At 39.7% G+C, this 22147-nt stretch overlaps 1 protein-coding gene across 2 annotated transcripts in view; it reads left to right on the top strand.

Annotated features, from left to right (window-relative positions):
- dpr6 (defective proboscis extension response 6) overlaps nucleotides 1-22147 on the top strand; it is a 102318-nt gene that overhangs the window by 29849 nt on the left and 50322 nt on the right. For both annotated transcript variants that reach the window (XM_070286100.1, XM_070286099.1), the window contains exon 2: nucleotides 2257-2647. In XM_070286100.1, the coding sequence (XP_070142201.1) occupies nucleotides 2578-2647 (70 nt within the window). In that variant the 5' untranslated portion in view covers nucleotides 2257-2577. The remainder of the gene's footprint in view (nucleotides 1-2256; nucleotides 2648-22147) is intronic.

The raw sequence follows: 22147 nt of genomic DNA, 5'->3' as shown, positions 1-22147 counted from the left end.
AATTTCTGCTAACTTTGCCCAGACATTTGTCAATGTAAAAGGGTAATTACTCAGGACGAGAGTGCGTTTATCTCCGATTTACCTAATTGATGTGGCCCAGGGAAATTGACAACACATTTTACGACTTGAATCTTAATAATTACTACTGTCCTGACATATATACTAGAGTTTAGCTTTTGTTTTAGAGATCCTTTTTGCTTATCTGGTTCAATTATGCAGCATCCATTACTTTTCATTTGCATTAGTAATTTTTAAAGCACATTTTCAGGACGACCTCGAAGCATTTTTAATGATTATGCCTTGGCAGTGGCAGGAAGGCGAAAATATACTTTTCCGGGAGCAGCAGACGTGTAAAAGTAAAAGCGAATCTTTGTACGATACAATTTACATAGCGCATCTGTGAATGTAGACAACATTTCTGTATTTCTGAGGAATATATATATATATATATATGTATATGTGCTTGTATTTATGTAAATTTTGGAAGCTGCGTTCCGGCAATGTTTGGCCAGCGCCTTTTTATTGTATACATTTCTCGTAGCTGAAAATTAGAAATGTTCCACTGCGTTCCACTTCACTGACAGTGCGTGGCAAATTGCTTTCCAAAGTCTGAAGTCTGGCATGTCTACGGAAAACAGAGAACACACACGTTGCTGCAGAGAGAGAAATAATGGGGATTTAGCAAAATATTTCATTTACTTTAAAAGAAAGAAAACAATTTTAAGGTTTTGGTTACTTCAAAATTCAAATTAATATTTTATTATATTTTTTATAACTTTTAACTTTGCTAAATATTTAATTTCAACATATTTCTCAGTCTCAGGTTTCTAAAATCCCCAAAATTAATTTTGTAAATCACACTTTTCTTTCCTCTGCACAACCAATATCTAACAATAATAGCAAAAAACGGTCTTTTTTACTTTTCTCCCTGCTTTCCGTTTCCTAACAATAAGTGCGGATGGAGAGGGGGTGAAATACAAAAAAGTTGGAAAAGTAGGCGGGATGATATAGCGCCCATATATGGTTGCTGTTCGCTGTAGCGGCAATTTGCATGTGCAGACTATGGCACATAATATCCATGCATTAGAATTATGAATCCCCCGCCTCGTTTCGAATAATGGCAGTGAGTGCCGGAAAAAATTTTAGCTGTACTGCGAGCGAGTAGATAAATATGCGCAAAAATCGAAATTCTGGCTCGAATATTACGGCGTGTGCACACGGCGTATGCGTAATAAATGTGCCTGCTGTCATTATTATGACATTAATGCCTATGAATCGATCATCCCTCCCCCTCACCGGGGAATGTGAATCCTGACTAAAATAATTATAGTGCGTCAAAAAAGTACACTGACGCCAGTCCCGACGAACGAATAACGAATAAATCCCAGCAGAAGCGAACTAAGCAGAGCGGGACAAAACTAAGCCGCCTGCCAGACGGGCAATTAACTTAATTACTGTTTAAACTTTCCAGCCCCGGCCAGACGTTGCTCCGTGAGAGAAGTCGGTGCAAAAAAATGTATAAATTATATGTATATATTTAGCAAATTAAATTCCCGAGTTACTGCCAGAGATTGAGCACGTGGACCCGGACCCGAACTTTTAAGTAGCCGAAAAATGAAAATGCCAAACGTACGGAGATTACAAATGAACGATGGGGAAATTAAATTATGATCAATATAATAGAAGGATATAGTTCTCAAATTCTCAAATAGAAATTTGAAATTAAATAAATACACAAGGAAGAATTCATTTAAATTTAAAGTTAAAGGAAATTTATACATTCATATAAAACATATAAAGTTCTTCACTTTAATTACATAATTAACTGGCAAATAAAATCCTAAAAAATATATTTGATGTATTTATTTAGTAGTTTTATTTTCCTTTTACAAATAATTAAATAAAACCTTAATTTCTTCAGTATTTATCCCTAAAAAGATTCATATATCCCACTGTACTCCCACTGCACTCCCATCATTATGCAGGCGGCATGCCCCATTATCATTTTGCCTCATTTCCGTTGTCGTTTTTGATTTTATTGCCATTGCAGTGGCAGTGGCAAAAGTGAAAGAAGCCGCTCCAGTATCTGGAAATGAGTGCTTTTTGGGGCTGGGACAGGAAAGGGGTTTCTTGCGGCATAAACCCGACTCGACTCTCGATTCCTGGCCAGCATTTAGCCCGGCTTTGTCAGTTGCAATAACTTTCGCGTCAGTCCAGCCAACAGATCGTAATGCTTTCTCTCTCTGCTCTTTACAGACCACACTTCGTGCGGAGAAGCCAAAGCGGCCTTTGTCTGTGCCTGGCAATTGGCCAAGTTAATAGAGAGCCGGGAGGCCCGATAATGACGTTGCTGCTGCTGCGGCAGATGCTGATGATGAGGCTGCTAACTTGGTTATTGCTGCCGGCCTAGAAAGGACCACACACAGGACTGCAACCAGACAGACAACAAAAACAAGGGCTAGAAGGCAAAAGCCGGCGCTGCAACGCCCTCGTCCTGGGCAGGCTTACTGCATTTCCGCTTCTCGTTCCTGCTCCTGCTCCTGTCATCGTTACAGCCATTTCCAGTCAGCTTCAGCCATGCCCCACTGCCATCCACTGACGCTCTGCGTGGCCCGGCTGCTGCTCCTCGTCGTGATTGTGATGAGCGGTAAGTACCCACCCTCCTATATAAAAAGTACCTCCGAAACTGACCCAAAACCGCCCCAAAAGACCACCCAAAAAGCCGCCTGGGGCTACCACTTTATATTGTTGCCACAGTTAATTGTTGGCATTTGTTTGGCGGCCATTCTCCTTCTCCCTTTTGGCTCTAATTGTCTGCCCTGGCTCTGAATTTTTGTTTCAATTAACAATTAGCTTGCAGACAGAGCATTGCATTAAATATAACAATATTGCGTCCAGCTTGGGAGGGCAAATTAGGTGAAATGAATTTTGAAACATTTCTTTGTGTGCACAGTGTTCCGCCTCTGGGCCAAAACTCGAAATGTATTTCCAGTAAATAAATAAGCAAAAAATAAACCCACTTTGTGTGTGTGCATGTGTGCATCAAGTGGAATTGCAAAAGTACAAAAATTCAATAAACTGCAGCAAGTTGAAGAAACTTAAATCGGCTTTTAGTTTGAGTTAGCAAGTTTCCGAAAAGAAACAGTTTAAGCCTTTCCCTGGCAGAAACAATTCAAGCCCTAATGCTCTTAACCCTCGGGGAGTATCCAGCAAAATGTCTTGTCAGCAATTATTTCACTTGAAGCCCCAAAACCATTTCAAGAGTTCAGGACTTGATTCAACAATGCGATTCTGCCTGCTTTCATAAAGTTGGTGTTGGCCAAATAAAAACAATTGAGCACTTGGAATAGTTTGGCCCGAAGCATCGACTTAAAATTCTGGCTATAACCACAAATATTATGCGAAAATATTCAACAATAATTTGCGAAATTGTGTTGTCAAACATGGAAGCAGCCAGCGGTCATATCACTGCACCGCCACCAAATAAAGTGGGTAAATCGAACAAATTAAGTATACGGCACGTGCCACCAGCCTGCGGCATGCGGTGCATTTTGGCCAATAGTTTTCAGCAGGAGATTAACGCAATTTAAATGTGAACGAAGCCATTTCAATTGGCCAGCACCCAAAACTGATTTAATTAACAATTGTCAAAGTGCAGCGAGAAACGAAGCCCTTAATGCATTTGATTTATTTTTAAAGCGTCCAGAATTTATTGCGGCAATGGCAACAAATAACTCCCGAGGAGAGAAGGGTCATTGGAACAATTCAAAAAGTGCTCGAATTAATTGCATTTTTCGGGCGGCAACTGAAAACAGGAAAACAGAAAGCAGCAGGAACGGCAGGAAACAAACAGGAAAAAAAAACACAAAAGTCGCACGGAAAAAATAAGCGACGGGCGTGGACATATTTCAAAATTCAATTAAAATAAAACAAAAAGGCGGCAGCTACAGCGACAGCGATAGCGACACTATGCAATTTCCGTTTAGGGCGTGGCACAGCCAGGTGGGCGTAAAAATAATTAAAGCCCGGCCAAATAAACATTGACGGGCATCGCTGAATGTCCACAGTCCCTCCTTTTGGCCAATTCCCGGCACACAAACAAACAAACATGGCCAAATGGCGGCCATTTTTTAGCGATTTTGCGCTTGACATTTGCCGCTCTGACTTCTGCATCCGACATGCACAACATTTTCAATTGAATTACGCCAATATGTCGAAGGAATTAAAATAAAGCAAGGCGATATTTTTGTGGGCTGCCGTTGTTTTTAGCTAAGCCACGAAAACAAGATGAATGGGCATCGCTTTCGCTTGAAGCCCGCTAATCCCGATCACTCCATCCGTCTGTCCATCAATCAATCAATCACTTGGCGGCAGCAACAATTCTTCTAAGTGCATTCTCGTGTTCGCAGGCGGTGGAATTAAGCGCGAAATAGAGGAAATGCCGCCTGCTAGTTGCGGGTTTTCACGATTTTCCACTGATAAAAGGTCCCTATGTTTAAACTAAATTAGCAATGTAATGGTTTAAAAACAATGTTAGGCTTTCTGTGGGATTTTGGAGTTCACAGAGAGCATAAGGTTTTTTTATTTACGATGTATATCCCTTTCAAGAGCTTAGATAAATAACAAAAAATAGTTTTACTTTAAATCTAAATTCAGTTTTATTTTATTATGAGTGCAAATTTCATTTAAAAATGTTTTCACCTCAATTATAAATTATTATAAGCTTCAAAAGCTTAAATTATTTGGATTTTTAATATGACTTAATTTTATTCAAAACAAAACAAACAAATATAAAAATACTATGCTACAGTAAAATTTAAAAATTCACATCAAACATAATTCCCAAATTATATATTTTTATACATTTTTTTTCCATATTTTCCTAAATTATTCCCAGTGGCCCAGTGCTATTTTCTAAAAAAGTAATTCTCTCATTTCACCAATTTCACCAATTTAAATATTGATTATGATTGATTTAGCGGAAAAGGCCGCAACTAAATATTGTTTGTTTGCCTTTGACCACGCCCCATTGGGCCGCACTTGAATTCGGTTTGCCGGCAGTTCGAATTCCGATTGCAATTCCGAATCCAATTCGCAGTGTGCTGTAAATTACACAAAGTAGAATTTACGAGTTGGTGCACTTCATAAAAGCAATTGCCTCGCATGTTTTAATATGAATATTTTTAAGTCGGCCAACACACACACAGCAGAGCCCTCTCTGGCATAGAAATTGCATATTTGAGAAGAACTTTTGGCCAGCAGTGTTTGCCTAACGCAAAATGAAATCAAATAAATAATTGCAGGGGCCAGGAGATGGGTTACGTTGGGTTGGGTTGGGTTGCTTCTCCTGGCCACTGGTCAAATATTTGCAACAAACTTTCCGCTAAGTCATTGAACGTTGTTGGCCAAGCCAGAAACTCAAACACACACACACACACACACAGAAAAGGAATGGGAAAAAGCTGAAAAAAGTTGCCAAAAAAGAAGCAGGATGAGGATCTGCAAAGAGCCAGCCAAGTGAAGCAGAGCTTTGCCAACTCTCTCCAGAAACTTGGCCATGTGCACCTGAGAGTCCTGCAGGAAGAAAGGGTACCCGTACCCAGAGCGCCCACGTAGGTAATTGAGTATGAATGGGGAATGTGTCGAAAGCGTTTTGTGATGTTTGCCAAACAAAACGTGGAGACTGGCAAGCAAAGTATCTGGAAAATGAATTCGATACATTATCAGGACGTCAAGTCGTGCGTGGTGGCGACTGGCGAAAAGTATAAATTACATCTACACCGCCGGCAGCCCATTTCTTATGCGAAACACCTGCAGCACCAAAGCAGGTTCGAGTTCTACGACCCACAACCACCCATAACCACCCACAACCCCAAACCAAACCAAACCCCTCCGAGTAGCAGTCTGAAAGGGGGCGGGACCTAGCCAAATGTGCGCATAAATGAATTACCAATGAACCGCACGGTTCACGTTTTCAATTTGAAAGGCTGGGCGCTAATTTTCGGGTAGGAGGAAGCCGCCTTCGAGGAGCGACCAGGTCCAGGCTAGAACAAAGACCGGAATAACCATTTGACAGATGTGCTACTCAAGTTTTGGCCCAAAGGATGCGGTACAGTGAAGATACAGAGCAAGGGGAAATTAAAAAAATTATTAACAGACATTTAGTTGTTTTGTTTAAAATTGTATGTATTTATAAAAATTTATATATTTATAAAAAAAAGGTATAAATATTAATCGGAGAAATTAGTTTGTGAGATTTATTTTGGCTTTCCAAATTGTTCATTTAAAATGCAATTTAATTTTAATATTTATTTTTTATTAAGAGATTAATGGTTGGTTCTGTGCTCAATGTTTCTACTATTTTTATCAATTTTTTTTTTTACTTAGAAAAAAAGCAAACAATTATTTATCGTTGTGACAGAATTAAACCATTTCAAACTCATTTTAGTTGAGAAAATATAAAGCAATTATAAAAGTGTCAGCAGCTATGATAAATGTCATAGAAATAAGCTACTTTTTGATTTATTTTTTTAAATCGTTTAAATATTGAAATATATTCTTTCGCCGTCATATTTCCTACATTCTCTGAAGTAATCATATATTACCCTTATTATCCTTCTATCATTACACCTTTGTAAGAGTCTCAAGCTAGATAAGCCTTATCCTTTTCTCTTGAGAGCGTTTACTAAATTCTTCCGCAAAAAAATTAAGCCTGCTGCCGATTAAATTAAAGCTAACCCAGTAGACCCACTCAACTTCACGTAAGCAGAAGCTCTTCTAGGCGCCAATAAACAAGGAGTTGCTTAAAAAGGCTTCACTTTACAAAGAAATAAGAGGGAGAAGGAAAAGGAGCAGGAGCAGGAGCAGCACGAGGACGAGTGTGTGAGAGAACAAATCGACAGCCTACATAAAAGCGCAATTTGCGCAATTCCAACGTCAAGTTCCATTTGATTACAACACGTTGACGAGGACATACGCACTTCTGGAGGAGTCCTTTGTGGGTGTTTTGGGGGCCAGAGGCTTCCTGTGTGTGTTCGTGTGTGTGTGTCTGCAGCGAGTAAAAGCAATTTCACCAAATCTGCAATTGTTATGTCGCCTGCTAAACAACTCACTTGCCTGCTTGGCAGCCAGTTGGTTCCCATCCCCATTTCCACAGCTCGAAGGCAGGCGTTCTCGCACGTCAAATATTTATATTGCATTGCTATTCCAAGACCTATTCCCCATCTGTATTAGAGATGCCAGAACAGGCCATTTCGGAAGCAGATCGTTTGGAAATGGATGGGAAATGGGTCTAGAAAGGAGCTGGGTTATTGCTGGTATATATTTTTAGGTCTTTGAACTTGTTCAATAAGATTTTAGGCCTGAATATTATTTTTATACTTAAACTTGATGAATTAAATAGACTCTATTTTCTAAAAGCAAACCCTAGAAGTTAGATTTGCCATCACTGATCCCTTTTATATATTTCTATAGCTCTTGTTCCTCTCATTTCGGGCATTTCGGGTATTGATTAAGCGTCAATTGGGGAGTTGAAACAATGCGACTACGAAGGCGAATCTCCTGCCCCGCCTCAATTACTGCAGCAGTTTATGTCCCCACATGTCTGTCTCTGGCTTTTACAGCCTTTTTATGTATCCTGTATATAGATTGTTAACGTTAACGTCACGAAAGGCAAACCTAACGTAAAAAAACAAAAAGAAAAAGTACACCGGCAAGCATAAATCATGCAAACGACTTGATGGCGTCTATTAGTCTGTTTATAGGCCTAGTTAAAATGTTTATAGAGCAAACTTTACGGTGAGCAGCAATTAAACATAACGGCTGGGTCCTGTTGATCGCAATCCTTCTTAAACCCCAACAAAAAAACCCCAACCAGTGACAGCAAAAAGGTTGGGCCACATAAAAAACAAAAGGACACAAACACCCTGTTCAGGATCTGGCTTTTAGATAAAAAAGTGGCACTAAAACCTAATCAATTTGATCAATAGGGGAACAGCAATAGTAACTTCATTGACAGCGATTAAAAAGTAGTCACATTGTAGATTTAATAGTTCGAGCTTCGAGTTTTTTAACAAACTTTTAAAGAGAACTTAAAGAATATTAAGGCTACTTCTATGGATTTTAAGCATTTTTGAAAAGAAACCACATCTTCTGAGTCACAATTAACTTGTGCCAAATAGAGACAAAACAGCCCTGAGTGGCTTCCCCTGAGAGCGCTAAAAAAGTGGCATAAAAACCCAATCAATTTGCTCAATGAGAGCATTGATAGATGCTCTCATTTCCCCCAGTGTAAACTTGATGAGCAGTGATTACACATACTCACATTTCGCAGTCTGTTTTTGTTTTTCGGGCTACGTGAGGAAAGCACACGGGCAAAGTTGGAGCGATAGGATAGGGATTCAGGACTCCCAAGAGTGCACTTTACACGCCTCACTCACGCGCGGAATCCTTGGCAGGAATCCTTGGCTCCCGACGCCGAGCAACAGCGGCGGCAACAATTGAGAATTTATTCATCGATGGAGAGGTATGCAGAGAGCCCCTCATTTAGATCTATTAAATGAGGAATTTCCGTGGCAATACAAACAATTTCCGCAACTAAAAAAAACCTTCGATGATGTGGCTCACTGAGTCACGGTCTATTTATGGCTCTCCCTGTACCTGCTCTACCTGGTACCTGCTCCTCCTTCTGGCCATTTATTGATGAATTTCATTTTATTTAATTTTATTCGACGCTATGCTGGCCAGGCAGCTCTTCAAATTGCTTTATTTCCACCGAAAGCAAGCTGAAACACAATTCCCAACTTTGTTGTTGTTTGTTTTTCATTCGCCGCCCGCCTTTGCAGACATTTATATTGCTGCCACGCCCACCTCAACCACCTGGGTGACCACCACCGCACCCATCTCTCCGTCATCTTGGTTCCCTGAAACGTTGCTGGCATCTAAAGTGGCTGCGATTAGTTTGCTAATGTTGTAATTTCATCATTGGCGGGCCAGGGCTCTCTCTCAGCTACGGCTACGGGTGAGATTACGGGTACGGGTAGGGGTATGGGTACGGTTACGGGTCCGGCTATGGCGGAGCACTCAACGTAACGTACGCCGGGCGCTTAGCTAAACATCATCAGGTACTTGACAGCCGGGAGACCGCATTTTGCTGACCATTGTGCCAAGCGGCAGGCACAGTGGGTTGAGTTTTCCAACTACCTAAAGATATTTCTGGGAAAAAGTAAAGGTTTTTAGAAAGTTTTTAATACTTAAAGATTTGGTATACAATAAATAACAAATTCAGAGAAATTCAGATATAAGGAACAAGGTTTTTCTCAACTTTTTAGCTTATAGTAAACACACAATAGAATATCTTTAAGCTTAAGTTTTGGGAATAGTTCCTTCCGCTTTTGTTGTAGCCTTAAGAGTATTTACTTGAAAATATTTACTTTGTTTCCTTATAACAAGAGTTTGACAAAAAGGTAATTCCGGCCACTGTGCTTGGCCCCTCATCCATTCGGCCAACATTTGCTGAGTTGTGTTGGCCGCTTTGGCTCAAGTTTTGTCGATTCATTGAAGTGAGTGGCTTTTTATTTGCGAGAAAATGGCAAACATTTTTTGCCATTTTTTCTGCCGACTGCTGGCTCATTCTCTAGCGTTTCCAATATTCCGACTTATCCGGGCTTCGACGTTTTTTGTGGCGGATTTTCGTATTGAAAAGGAAATGAACTCATAAAAAGTAATTTGGCCATAATGCTTTGGCCGAGTTAGTTACTTAATTTGCAGTTGCAAATAAAGTTTCGCTTTATTAATTTTGATGTCGAGTGCTGTTGTTGGCCGCTTGGCCACTTGGCCACTTGGCCACTTGATAAACTTGCCCGCTCCAAAAGTTCTGCCAATAAAGCCAGAAAGTTACGCACGAGTCGAGGCGAGTGCAAAAATTGTTTATTACAACGCAAGCAAAAACCCAGTGCAAATTCTATTTTCAATTGAATTAATTCCCCCCGTTTTTAGCTGCTAGCCTTGAGCTTGGCATTAAAATAAAACGTGCCACGGCTTTGCAGTGAAGCCGAGCCGCAGGATATCTACACGGGATACTCGAATGGAAACCAAAAAATCCAAAAAAAGAAACAAAAAATGCGAGGAAAAACCGAGAATAACACAGATATGAGCAGACACATGGAGAGAAATTATATTTTCTCTTTCTGATGCCCGCAGCGTTTCCAATTGAGTTTCTCAACTTGATATTTTTATATTCAAGAATTCAATTAGAAGGCAGCCTCCGCACAGGTGTCCATATCGGATCCGGCTGCCTTCGCTGGCAATTTTCCACCCAAGGAAAATCCAAAAGCTGAGCGAGATAGACAGGACCCTTCGCTCTGAGAGGTGAAAGGTGGGGGAAACTCTGCAACTCGAAAGTTTATTGTTTTTCTTTGGCTGACTTTTGCGCGAGACAAAATTGCGAATATAATGAAATTTCTTACGTTCTGTCGGTTGTAATTGTAATTGGTCTGCTGCTGCTGGTGCAGTAGAAACCGGCAGATGAACTCGCCCCGAGGCGCACCTTTAAATGAGTGGAAATTCATAAATTCGCCAAATAAATAAGTCGAAAAGTGGAAGCACACAAATAGAATTTCGCCGTCCCCGAAACGAAAGGCTTTGAGCTACAGCAACTGGACCTTTGAGCCGGAATCACTGTGCTGCTTCGTTTGAGTTATTTATGGCAAAGTCCTTTCAAATTGATAGCAAAACACTCCTTGTCCTCGGTGGCATTTTCCCGTCTGCCGCTATGACGACTACGGGGCTGCGGTTCCCTGTGAGGCGAGAAAAGCGTGGGGAAAAATCACGCTGCCAAGTCAACAGAAGCCATCAGTGTGAACTGACAGTTGCGGGTCGGAGGATCGCCTTTGTCCCCAAAAAGTCCTTTTGCACCCCAAGCAGTTACATTCATAGTTTTCCTAACGTACAATGCATTTTCCCTAATGGCAGCCGACAGGAAGCGCAACTCAGCCATGTACAGAAGAAAAGTTGTCTTTCCTTTTTACCCACTTTACTTTAAGGATTTCGTGGGTTTATATATGAATAATTTAATAATATTTTAGGGAGGGAATAGGGCATATTTTAGGTGTGTTTTGTGGAGGTTTAATAGTGATTTAAGATCTTAAAGTGATTTTAAAGATACATTTAATTACCATTTTACTATTATTTAATTTGTATAAAATTGAAAAGCTCGTATTAATTTATTTTGTCTATATATTTTGGATATTTTAAATATTCAGAATATGGAAAAACTTAGGAAATTGTATAAATATTGTTTTGTCTACTTGTAAAAGGGAAATTCTCTTTATAATTATTATTTTATACACTAATTTTCTTCGATTTTTATCATTTTAACTAGGAAACCCATAGCTACTTTTGTGTTAAACTATTATGTTATATATATATTCCTGAGCATACTTTACAGCTTTTCAATAATTTTTTTAAATATATAAATTCATTCAATAACGTATTATATTATTGTTAAGATAAAAATCAATAAACCTGTTGTTTAAATTATTCTTAATTCAATTACTCAGCACGTTTCCCGACTTCCTTTTCCCGTAAGTAGGACATTGCTACAACAAACCAGCATCTAAGCTTGCCATTTAGATTTTCCACTGTTTAAGATTCCACTTGAAACCTGATTTCAAATCGTCCTGGCATCCTGGCATCGCCTTCGCCTGTTGCCTCTCGCCTTGGGATTGTGCCTTGGCTGTTGTCACACGTTCTGCTTTATCGCATTAGTTTCCCTTTAAGAAATTATTTTCTTTACCTTAATGATTTTCCGCTGCAATCGCAGTGGGGCTTTTCCCATCCAGCTGACATTCGAGGAGCGGAGGGGTCCTTGCCAGCCCTGAGTGGCTATGGAAATATTTATGTTAACTTGCAGTCGCCATGGCTGATTGTGTTGATGCTGCTGCATTTATTTAGTTGTTTTTCTGTTTTGCCGCTGTTTGTCATTTGAATCTTGGAATAACTTGAGAAATGCTGCGCTTGTCAGTGGCCATTTCGCAGGCAGAGAATAAATTCAATTCTTATTTTTGGTTTTTCCATTTAGCCGCTGTCTCTCCGTCTGTCCGTCTGCCTTGCTGTTTTTCATGCGGATTCAATGAACCATAAATTTCAAAGTGCCGCACAGCCAGACGCGACGGCGTCTGACTTTGCTGACAGCGAAAAGGGCACAAACTACAGCAACAAAAAATCGAACTAAAAGAGTAAAGAGTGTTTTTAAATAATCATTCAAAGCCAAACTTTAAAGTTTTTGTCCCAAAAGTACTCGCTTACCTGCTCAAGGCAATCGTCCTCCGATTAGCTGGACGAGAAGTTTCGTCCTTGCACACAAATTGCAACAACTCGAACGTGATTATCCCGCACAGTCATCCTCGGAGGCACAATAAAAATAAGTTCCCAGCAAGAATAATACAATATTCAGCATGGCACAAAGGAGGAAAAGCGTTTTACTCGATGATGTCTCTGTCCCTTTTCCTAGTTTTCCCCAACTGCCTCCGTCTCGCTCTTATCTAGCAAACAATTTTATGCTTCCGCCTGAGCGACAAACAATGGAGCGTAAATATCCCAAAAGCGGGACCCGGGCAAACGAACGAAAGAAAACGCAATTCTATGAAAATGCCTCACATACAGCACATATATAAATGTGCAAATGAATGAGCGAGTGAATGAGTGAGTGCACTGGAAAAAGGATACTGCAAAATGATTGATGGAATGAGTCTAGGAGGGGGGGTACACCCTACAACATAGGTTCCTTTAAACTAATAATTAATATATTAAAATAATTTATATACTTTCCTAAATACCTGTGATATATTTCACATTTATCTAGCTGCCATATATCCATAGTTTTTTGCCGTACTCCCCGTGTGAGTGACTGAGTGAGAGGCTGTTCTGATGCAAGTATGTCCGGTGCAAAAGGATCTGAAAGGAGGTGGAAGCCGCCTAGGCCTTCGCATTGTTCCTACATGCATAATAGACAAAGTGAAAATGCCAGGCTAAGCTGGAGATTAGACAGGCTGATACCCTATGGACTCCCAGCTCCTTTTCCATTGAGGAAAAGCCGCAGAGATGAAAGCGCAATCCGATTGGATTCAAATTCTGATCCGACTGATATCCCTACTCAGCAGAGGGTTACAGGATACGAATTAGAGGCAGAAAAAAGGGACTCGACTCGAAAGGAACAACAAACGGACAGACAGACAGTGTAGTTGATAAGATTTGGATTTGTCTACAACATTTATTGTCCTCCAATGTTGTTGAGCAATTTTTCTTTTGGTTTTCCACTTTGTTTGGCCATCTCTTTGGCTGTGGCCAGTAAAATGCTTTCTTTCTGCCATACAATTGTCATCATGACCCTCATGCAAAAGCGGCATACTACTACTCGCCCACACACAATGTCAACAGCAATGGGTCCTGGCACCCTGTACTGTCCTGCCCTGTCCCTCGTCCTGTGTAGGTGTTAGTCAAAGCTGTTTTGCATACTTTGCGGCCCTCTGACATTTGCAAATATTTGTCCCTTTTTTCGGTTCGTGTTCCAGGGGCCAGAGCAAGAAAATAAGCGATAAATAAATACAATTTGCTTGGTCTCTTTATTTGCATTTAAGATCGCCCAGATAGAGCACGCAAATGATGGCTCCAATCCATGGAAGGCCCCCTCCGAACCGAATCGAAATAAACGGCCAAACTACTGAAAAATTATGTGCGACGCGAGCGTTTTTTATGGCCATACCGAATTTTTTAAAGTCGCATAAATATATAAATCCCACGGTTGGGGGGGGGCAAAACTTGGCCAAGTCCTTAAATTTCCTCCCTTTGACATGCGACATGTGTTGAAGGCTTCGTCTTTGTGCGTTTGCAACGGCAGAACGAACAAAATCCACATCCAAAATCCAACAGAGCGAGAGCTTGGAGTGGAAGAGCAGGACGAGAATCAGAAGCCGTGGTCCTCTCCTAACTCTAGACGGAATCCTGGCTCGATGACGAGCACTGTCGCAGGCGGTTTAGACATGCTCTTAATTAATTTGAGCCCGCGATGCCTGCATTCGCTTTGTGACGGCCTGAATGTCGCCTGCGCCTCTGTGCCATTTCCATTTTCCTCCCTTTTCCAACTGCAAAGTCCTGGCAAAGAACATTTGACTGGAGGCCAGGAGCAACTGTAACTCTTCGAATTGTTGCAGTTTAAGGCTCTTTCAGGAATTGATTGTGACACTGTTCAGTTTTCCTTTGATATGAAAACAAACAAGGTGATTAAATTTGCTAAAATTTGCTTTTAGATGTTTTTGAATTTAGATAAAATGAGGAAAACGTTGATGATTTCTACTACCTGTATATGACATATTAATTTCATTATACAATGAGTTGATAAATTTGTTATTAATTATGTTGACTTTCCTGGCAAAAGTCACACTAACATGCAATTTAGATTAAATACATATCTTCACTATTGACAAAATAACAGGAATAAAGGAAGCTGACTTTGGTAAGCCAACATTCATCTGGCCTAGGGACTTACCACAGTAGAAGACAGTGAGATATTCTTCTTCTCCCATCAATCAATCAATAATGACTGGATAGTTAATTACTTTAAGTGCATAGCTATATAATTGGTATTTTGCAGGACTTAACCAAGGATTTTCACAATTCCAGTGAAGGGACCCCCATAGAAGTTATTCAGATGGTAAATTTAAATTTTTTAGACAAAGAGCTTTTACTTTCTGTATAAATCCAAAAAAGAGAAAACTTTACCAGTAATAAACAAGATATTTTACCTTAAGAAATTGCCTCCTAGTTCCTTAGATTACATTGCCAATATTTAGTCACGTTTGCAGCTACATTTCTCTTAACTAACTATTTAGCTGTGAGCTTAATCTAAATGAGAAATCTGCTTAAAACATGGCGTTGATTAGCACACTTTGCCCTCTTGCCACTCCTCCTAGTGCTATATGCATTTTTGTAAATTAAACTAATTTGGCCCACCTCCGCCCTCATCCATGTCAGCCTGGCACAGCGTTAGGTTAAGTTTGAGTTGACTTGTCTAACGCTGCGTGAGCAAAGAGCCAAGATGAGTCAACTTTCAGGCAACGTTCTGCTCCCCGTGCCATAACTGCCAACTTTTGTTGCTTATTTGCATATTTAAAACTTGCCGGCGAGGACTGGCATTAGCTTTGTTCGGAGCCTGGGTAATATTCTTGTGATTTTGCTGGCAACCAGCAACAGGATGGCTCACCTTTCTCGGATGATGTGCCATGCAAATCGTATGCAATGTGCAAATTCTAGGTTGCAACAACCTGAACTTTGTTGGCGCCCCAAAAAAAGCTCCCCAAAGTGTTTGACTTGCGAGAGCGTTTGCCATATTGTCTTACCTTTGTTCATATTTTATTTTATTGCATTATGCCCGTATTTTGTTTGCCTTCCGCCCGAGAAGCCAGCACATCTGCTCGCTCTTTGCTTGGTTAAGTTTTTGCTTACTTAACTTGCCAGTTTTCAGTTGCGACACTTGAGGAAAATATTTGATTGAAAGTGGAGAGAGTGAAGTTCTTGAAGGGGTTCAAGTGTAAAAATAATAAATATTTTAAGGGTTCTTAAGGTAAAAACAATTCGATATCTAGGAAAATATTTATCCAGCTTTTAAATCTAAATGTGGCTTAAAGAGTTACAATTTCATTTCTTTTTTTTTTCTCTCTGCACTCTCCGGATGAGCCCCAGGATCAATGGCTTGCTTTAATGGCTCCTGCCACGTCCACATGGCGTATGCGCAATATGTTACCCCACTCACGACATTGCCAATTCGTTTTCACATCGTCTTTTGGGCCGCAACAATGGTCGATCTGCATGTCCATCGTCTCTGGTCTCTGGTCTCCGGGCTCTGGTACATCCTTCACATTCTCATGCATATAGAAGGCCGCCATTAAATATGTGCCAGTCGAAATTGTTCAAAGGGTGTAGCCTATATATGGTATATATGCATATATGGCAGCCTGGTGCTGGCGAAGCGTCCAGTGTGGCTGTGGGGAGAATCGCGGGCGCGTTGACAACGCCAATACAGGTGCGCACAATGCAAACGAGTGACATGCAAATGCTTTCAACAACAATTGCAATTCATGCACACCCAGCACACACACACACACGGGCGAATGACAAGCAGCCGTCTCACGTTTCGTTTCATTTTTGAATGTCGATTTTTCGAGCATTCTCTTCTACTAGTTTTTTTCTCTTTTTTTGCAGTGCCTGTGGCTCGCTTATCTCTTATGAGCAGGGTATTGGGTATGAAAAGGGATATCTTTGAAAGGTTGAATGAAATTTGAGCATTTCTGGAATTAATTAGCTTTTAGAAATCCGCGCTTTAAAGAGCTTTTCAAAACGTTTATTTTAGATTTTAGTAAACTTGTGCATAATTACTTGAAATTTTAGCATTTCTGGACTAATCTGTACTAGCTTTTCCAAATCCTAATTTTCTAAAAATTTTGCAAGCTCTTTAAAATTGTAATTACATTAATTTAATTAAATTTATATCTTAACTTCTCCAAAATAATTTGAAATTTTAGCATTTTTGGACTAAACTTTACTAGCTTGTATAAATTCTGAATATCTACATTAACTTCAGTTTTTTAACTATTTTTTAAGCTCTTGAAAAAAGTGAATTAAAGGGTTTTAAAAGCTTTATGGATTTAACTTCGAAACTTCTTTAAAATAATTTTAAATTTTAACTTTTCTGGACTAATATTTATTAGTATTTCTAAATCCTGAATATATAAATTATCTTTAATTTTCTTAATATTTTTTAAGACAGTTGAAACGATGAATTGAAGAGTTTTTAAATCTTAATAGCTTTAAACAATTATTAACTTTTAAATTTCTCTAACATAAATAATGCAGAAAATTAGCAAAAGTTGTAAATTTAAATTTGTATCCTCTTGTGCTTAATGCCAAGTGACGTTTGACACTTCCACATCAACCAATTTATTACTTTGAATATTTAAGGAAGACCTTAACTATTTCATTATGTTTTATTTTACACTACTATTTTTGGTACTTGCCTTAGCATCTTATGCTACATAACAATTTGTAATGCTTAATGCCTAGTGACTCTTGCTATTTCCACATCATCTAATGGTCGATATTGGCCTCGATTGTTTTCGCTTACCTTTCGAGCATTTAAAATTCTCAGCCATATGTGCTGTTTGCTGGCCAAAGACGCCGATGACTCTAAATGCAGCGACGACGGGAAACTTTTGCGGCAACCTGTTTTTGTTTTGCAGCCGCACCGAACAAGGAGTCCCAATGACGACCACAATGGTGCTGCTTCTTCTCGTCCTGCTGATGCTGCTTGTTTTTCACATTTTCCGCATTTTTCCTCCCCCAGCTGCTGGTGCTCCTCTGCTCACTCACTTATGCATTCGCATTCGCACATGCGATGCGCCACAAAATTGCAATTTCCACTAAGATTGATGAAAAACGTTTCCAGAGCCACGCCTCCGATTCAGCAGCGATTCTGGGCCGCGATGATGGCTCACCTGTTTCACCTGTTTCCCGCCTGCCAAATCATGTCATCAATTGAATTTCAAACGATTATTCTTGCACGTTCGCAAATCGCGGCGAAAATATTTGCCACGCCAGCCGTGCGTTGTCAGCATTTCCGTTTCCACGATTTCCCCATTTCCGCACATTTCAGCAGGTGTGCGTCGCTTTATCCAATACCAAATAGTATAGGTATATGCCCTGCATATCATCCACGAGTCCTCTCACAATACGTTTCGATTACGCATTCAAAACAAATTGTTGTCGTCGGGGTCGCATCAGCGGCAAAATGGGAATATGAATACGCCTATGGATTCAGTTAACCCGGGGCTTAAAAGTACACTGAAAGAATAAGCTACTTGAGGCTTAAGTATTATATAAAGCTTGAAAATAATTTGAGTAGATTTTAGTTGCTGTTATTCTTGAATCTCTAAGATTTATTCCAACTCAAAAGATACAAAGAATTTCAGGTGCATTAAAAACTTCTAAAGACAGCAATTAACATTTTATTTTCCTTTGTTTTCCTTACTTTTCTGAGTGCATTCAGAAACCAGCCTTCCGGCAAGTACTTCTCCATGTAATCCCGCAAAGTGCATTCATGGAAAATTCACATTCCGCAGGTAACTCAAAAATCATCGCCGAGCATCCGCCGGAGGGTCTTCCCCGAACTAAACTAAAATTCTTGTGAACGGCTCGCATATTTCACAACTTAATTTAATGCATTTGCAATTGCATATTTTTGGTTGGAGGAGGCCAAAGCTTGGCGTGGCTTTATATCAACTAAATATTGTATACAAACTGTTTTGCAATTTGCTGATATTAATTTTGCAAATAAATTTCTCGAAGCACTCAAACGTGAAATGCCTGCGTCCCGCAGCCACCGCGCTGCAGCTCGACTGCTCCTGCTCAAATATTTAATGAATATTAGTTTTCTCTGGCGATGCCTAGGTCTACTTCACATTTACGACTTGCCTACGGCGGGGAAACTGGCACTGGTCTGTACCTCTGTGCACCTTTTGGATCTGCCTTTTGAGGTTTTACCTATAGCTGGACACTGAGAGAATTTTAGAGAAAAATATAGAAGGGTTTCTTGATTTAATTTATATTTATTTTAAATATTTAAATAATTTAATGAAAAAAAAATCTGGAAAATATAGTTCTATATGATATGAATACTATATTTTTTAAATATTTCTTTACTTTAATTTTAAGAAACACTTCTGCCTTATTTTTTCTCTCTTCATCTACTGGGGCAAAGGTTAACGAGCTGCCTGAGGCCTCAAAACAGCGTGAAATGAGCAGATTTATATGCTTAATTTTTAGCATTTAACCTGCGCTTAGATAGAGCTATGTTTACGAGCAGACCAATGTCTGCAGGTGGAGCCGCAAAATGCCGCAAAACGGGGCTTGGCGGGGAGGGAAACCAAAACCAAAACTGGCCAAGACAGCAGGCGGTATTGAATTTCCTCCTGGAAACACTGCGGCTTCCCGTTTACCATCGCAAACGCCGCCAGGGCCAAGCTCTTGTAATTGGAATTCGAAGCCCATAAATACCGCAGAATCTGCAGCAGCAGCAGCAGCAGCATTACAATTGTAAATAATTAGTGTATTCAATTACGACTTCATAACTCAAGTGCAGTGCCCCGGACTAGGTCCTTGTGCGTGGAGCATGTTATCCTTTAATTAGTTGCCCTCCATAAGCCTGCCATGCGTCTTGATTACACGTACTGCAAATTATGGCAGCTGACAGCTGTTGTTTGCCAATGCCAAGATGCTGCCCCATATCCCAGTCAGAACCCACCAATTGGCAATGCGAAAATTAGCGCTTATTGGCTTTAACTGCTGCCAAAATGCTCACTCTTGGAATAACAATGGGAATTAGGCCAGCATAAATATATTTCAGCGTGGGCTCAATTTTAAATTCAATTTTGGCCGCATTTAGGCTGCGGCGGAAAATAAAGTGTTGCCAGCCTTGGTGTTGGGCTAACTAAATGGAATAAAATCCATTTTAACAGATGTGAAATCACATAAAGAAATACCGTCGACTAATGGCAAACAAATACCATTTATTTCCGGCAGCAAACAAAAGCCGAAATTGGATTCAAATGGAAAACACAATGAGGATTAGCCCACGGCTAATAATATATTTTATAAACATTTTAAAAGTGCGGCTTTTATTAAATAATTCTTTATTTTATTTTAGAGAAAACACAATGAAAACATTTGTCTAATCTGGCAGATAGAATGCATTTATAAATATGAATATTAGGCCTTAAGCTCTTTATGCCAGTCCAAACATCACTTTTATGACTCATTTATATATGGTACATGATTTTAAGAATAGATTCACCCAACAATTGAACAGACTTAAAGTGAAAACTTGTCTTACTATTTTAAAGATTTACTTACCAAGATCTCTCCGCTTTGCTTGGACTGCCAGGAAATCTTAAATTTTAACAACTCCGCATAAATATACTTAATGAATGTTCCAATATTTATTTTACAAAGTTCGGCACACAAAACTCTCGACTCCAAACTCATTCTGAGCTGCTTAAGTTTCTTTGTTGTCGCAACGCTATTTGCCAACGGGATACAGGGACGGACCTTTTAAGGACTCGCTACATTTGCTACAGAATTTTCATAAAATATGCAGCTAATTACGTGTAAGTCACTTACAGCCATCCAACTACTCAGGAGCTAGTCACTGGGGGGGACTCTCAAGTCTTGGGGAGAAGAGTCTCGACAAGCCATTGCCCTATAATACAATTTAATTACTGGAAAAATCACAGCTGAAATGGAGCTGGGAAGCTGGGGAGCCAGCAGCTGAGATGTCGGTGAGAAATGCTCCATGTCAAATGGAGCACGACGGCAATAGTGCGTAAATCTCGGTGCCTTAAGTAGCGGCATCTCCTAACCCCAATCGACAATGACATTCTGCCGTCATTACCAGGGAGCGAAGGAGGACACATTTCCGGCGACCCGGGTAGCTGCTCGGTCCCTGGCTACTGGTTAATGGTAACTGGTGGATGCCAGCTACGCTCTGGGTTCTTGGTTACTGGCTGTTGACTCGTTGTGTGCGCAATTACAGAAATTAGCTTTCGTTTTTAATTTATTAGCGCCATTGTGCGTGCGCGTAATGGCGACAGGGGACAGCCGACAGGCGACAGGCGACAGGCGACAACCTAGCAAATGTCTCCTCCCAATCTCCATTTAAACAGAGAACAAAAATAGTACAATAAATATTTAAGGATTTTAAAAGGTTTTAAATGGTTTGAAAAACCTGTATTTTATTTGATGTATTTTTTATGGGAAACGGAAGCCATTTGTTTTTTAATTTATTAAGAATATGTAAAAAAACACCTGAGATTTCTCAGTATTTTTAAAGAGATCTAAAATTCGTTTTAAAAATACATTTATTGTCTTTTAACTTTTACTTACTTACTTACTTACTTTTACTCTCATTAAATCCCTTTTTTGAATGGGTTTATAATTTCTTTCTGTGCACCCGGGCTTCACTTTGGTAACAGCTCCAGTCGGCGGCGGCGGCGGGTGTCCTGCCCGCCCCCAACCGAACGTATGGCAAGACAAATGCTCCTGGCTGCTGCCGGGGCAAATTAATGTGCATATAACTTACGCCTTTAGTCCAAGGAGTGTCCCGGAGACGGGGGAGTTGGAGTACCAGGCGAGGCGCAGGAGGCAAGGGCCATTAAGGTTGCAGCATTTGTTTGCCCTGGCTGGGCAGAGTTTCATGCATTTTAAAGGACCTTCGCACCGCTCGCTCCCCTCCCTCTGTCCTTCGCTGGCATGGCCAATGAAGTGTGTGCAGGTTTTAAAAATTTCATGATGATTTAACAGGCAACACGGACGTCATCTGTGTGCAGAGCACACACACAACACACATACATATGTGTTGTGGCATATGCATGCAGAAAGCCAAAAATGAAAAATGAAAAATCCAGCCAGCCCTCTGCCGTGAGTGTTGTTGCCGCTGGACAAGTTTTTGGGTAACTATCCGCTTCACTGGGCCACCAATGGCCAAGATTTATTTACTCAACAGGCAAATTGCGCATAATTGAAAGAAAATATGTGAACAACGCCAAGGGCGCTTGCACCGAAGTAAGGCAGAAAATTGCGGCGGCCAAATTATACATTTTTGTTTTAATACATTTTTAACTACAAGAGAATTTTTACTTGGAGTTTTAAATATATAAATTTAAATTTTAATTACAAATTGAGAGTAGAAAGATTTAACCTAAATATTGAAGGATACTTTTTCATATTTCCTATTTTTTGTTCATTAAAATTATAACCAGACAATAAATAAATATTTAATAAATGAACACAATACTTTAGTGACATCCTAAAAACATATATATACTATAATAATATTTTTAATTAAAATAAAAATTTATTTTGCTTGTTTTTAGAGATATGAGAAATATACTTTTAAGAATTTATATGTTTGGATATGTAATTATTTTTATAAATATAAAACCAATTTATTATTCTTTTTCATTCAACTTTTATGAGGGATAACATTGTGTATGACACATTTATTAACACTCACATCGTTTTATTTCATTCAAAAATCCTTATT

This window comes from Drosophila kikkawai, chromosome 3L, assembly GCF_030179895.1.
Source record: "Drosophila kikkawai strain 14028-0561.14 chromosome 3L, DkikHiC1v2, whole genome shotgun sequence".
NCBI lineage: Eukaryota > Metazoa > Arthropoda > Insecta > Diptera > Drosophilidae > Drosophila > Drosophila kikkawai.
This window is presented reverse-complemented; position numbering and strand designations above follow the sequence as displayed.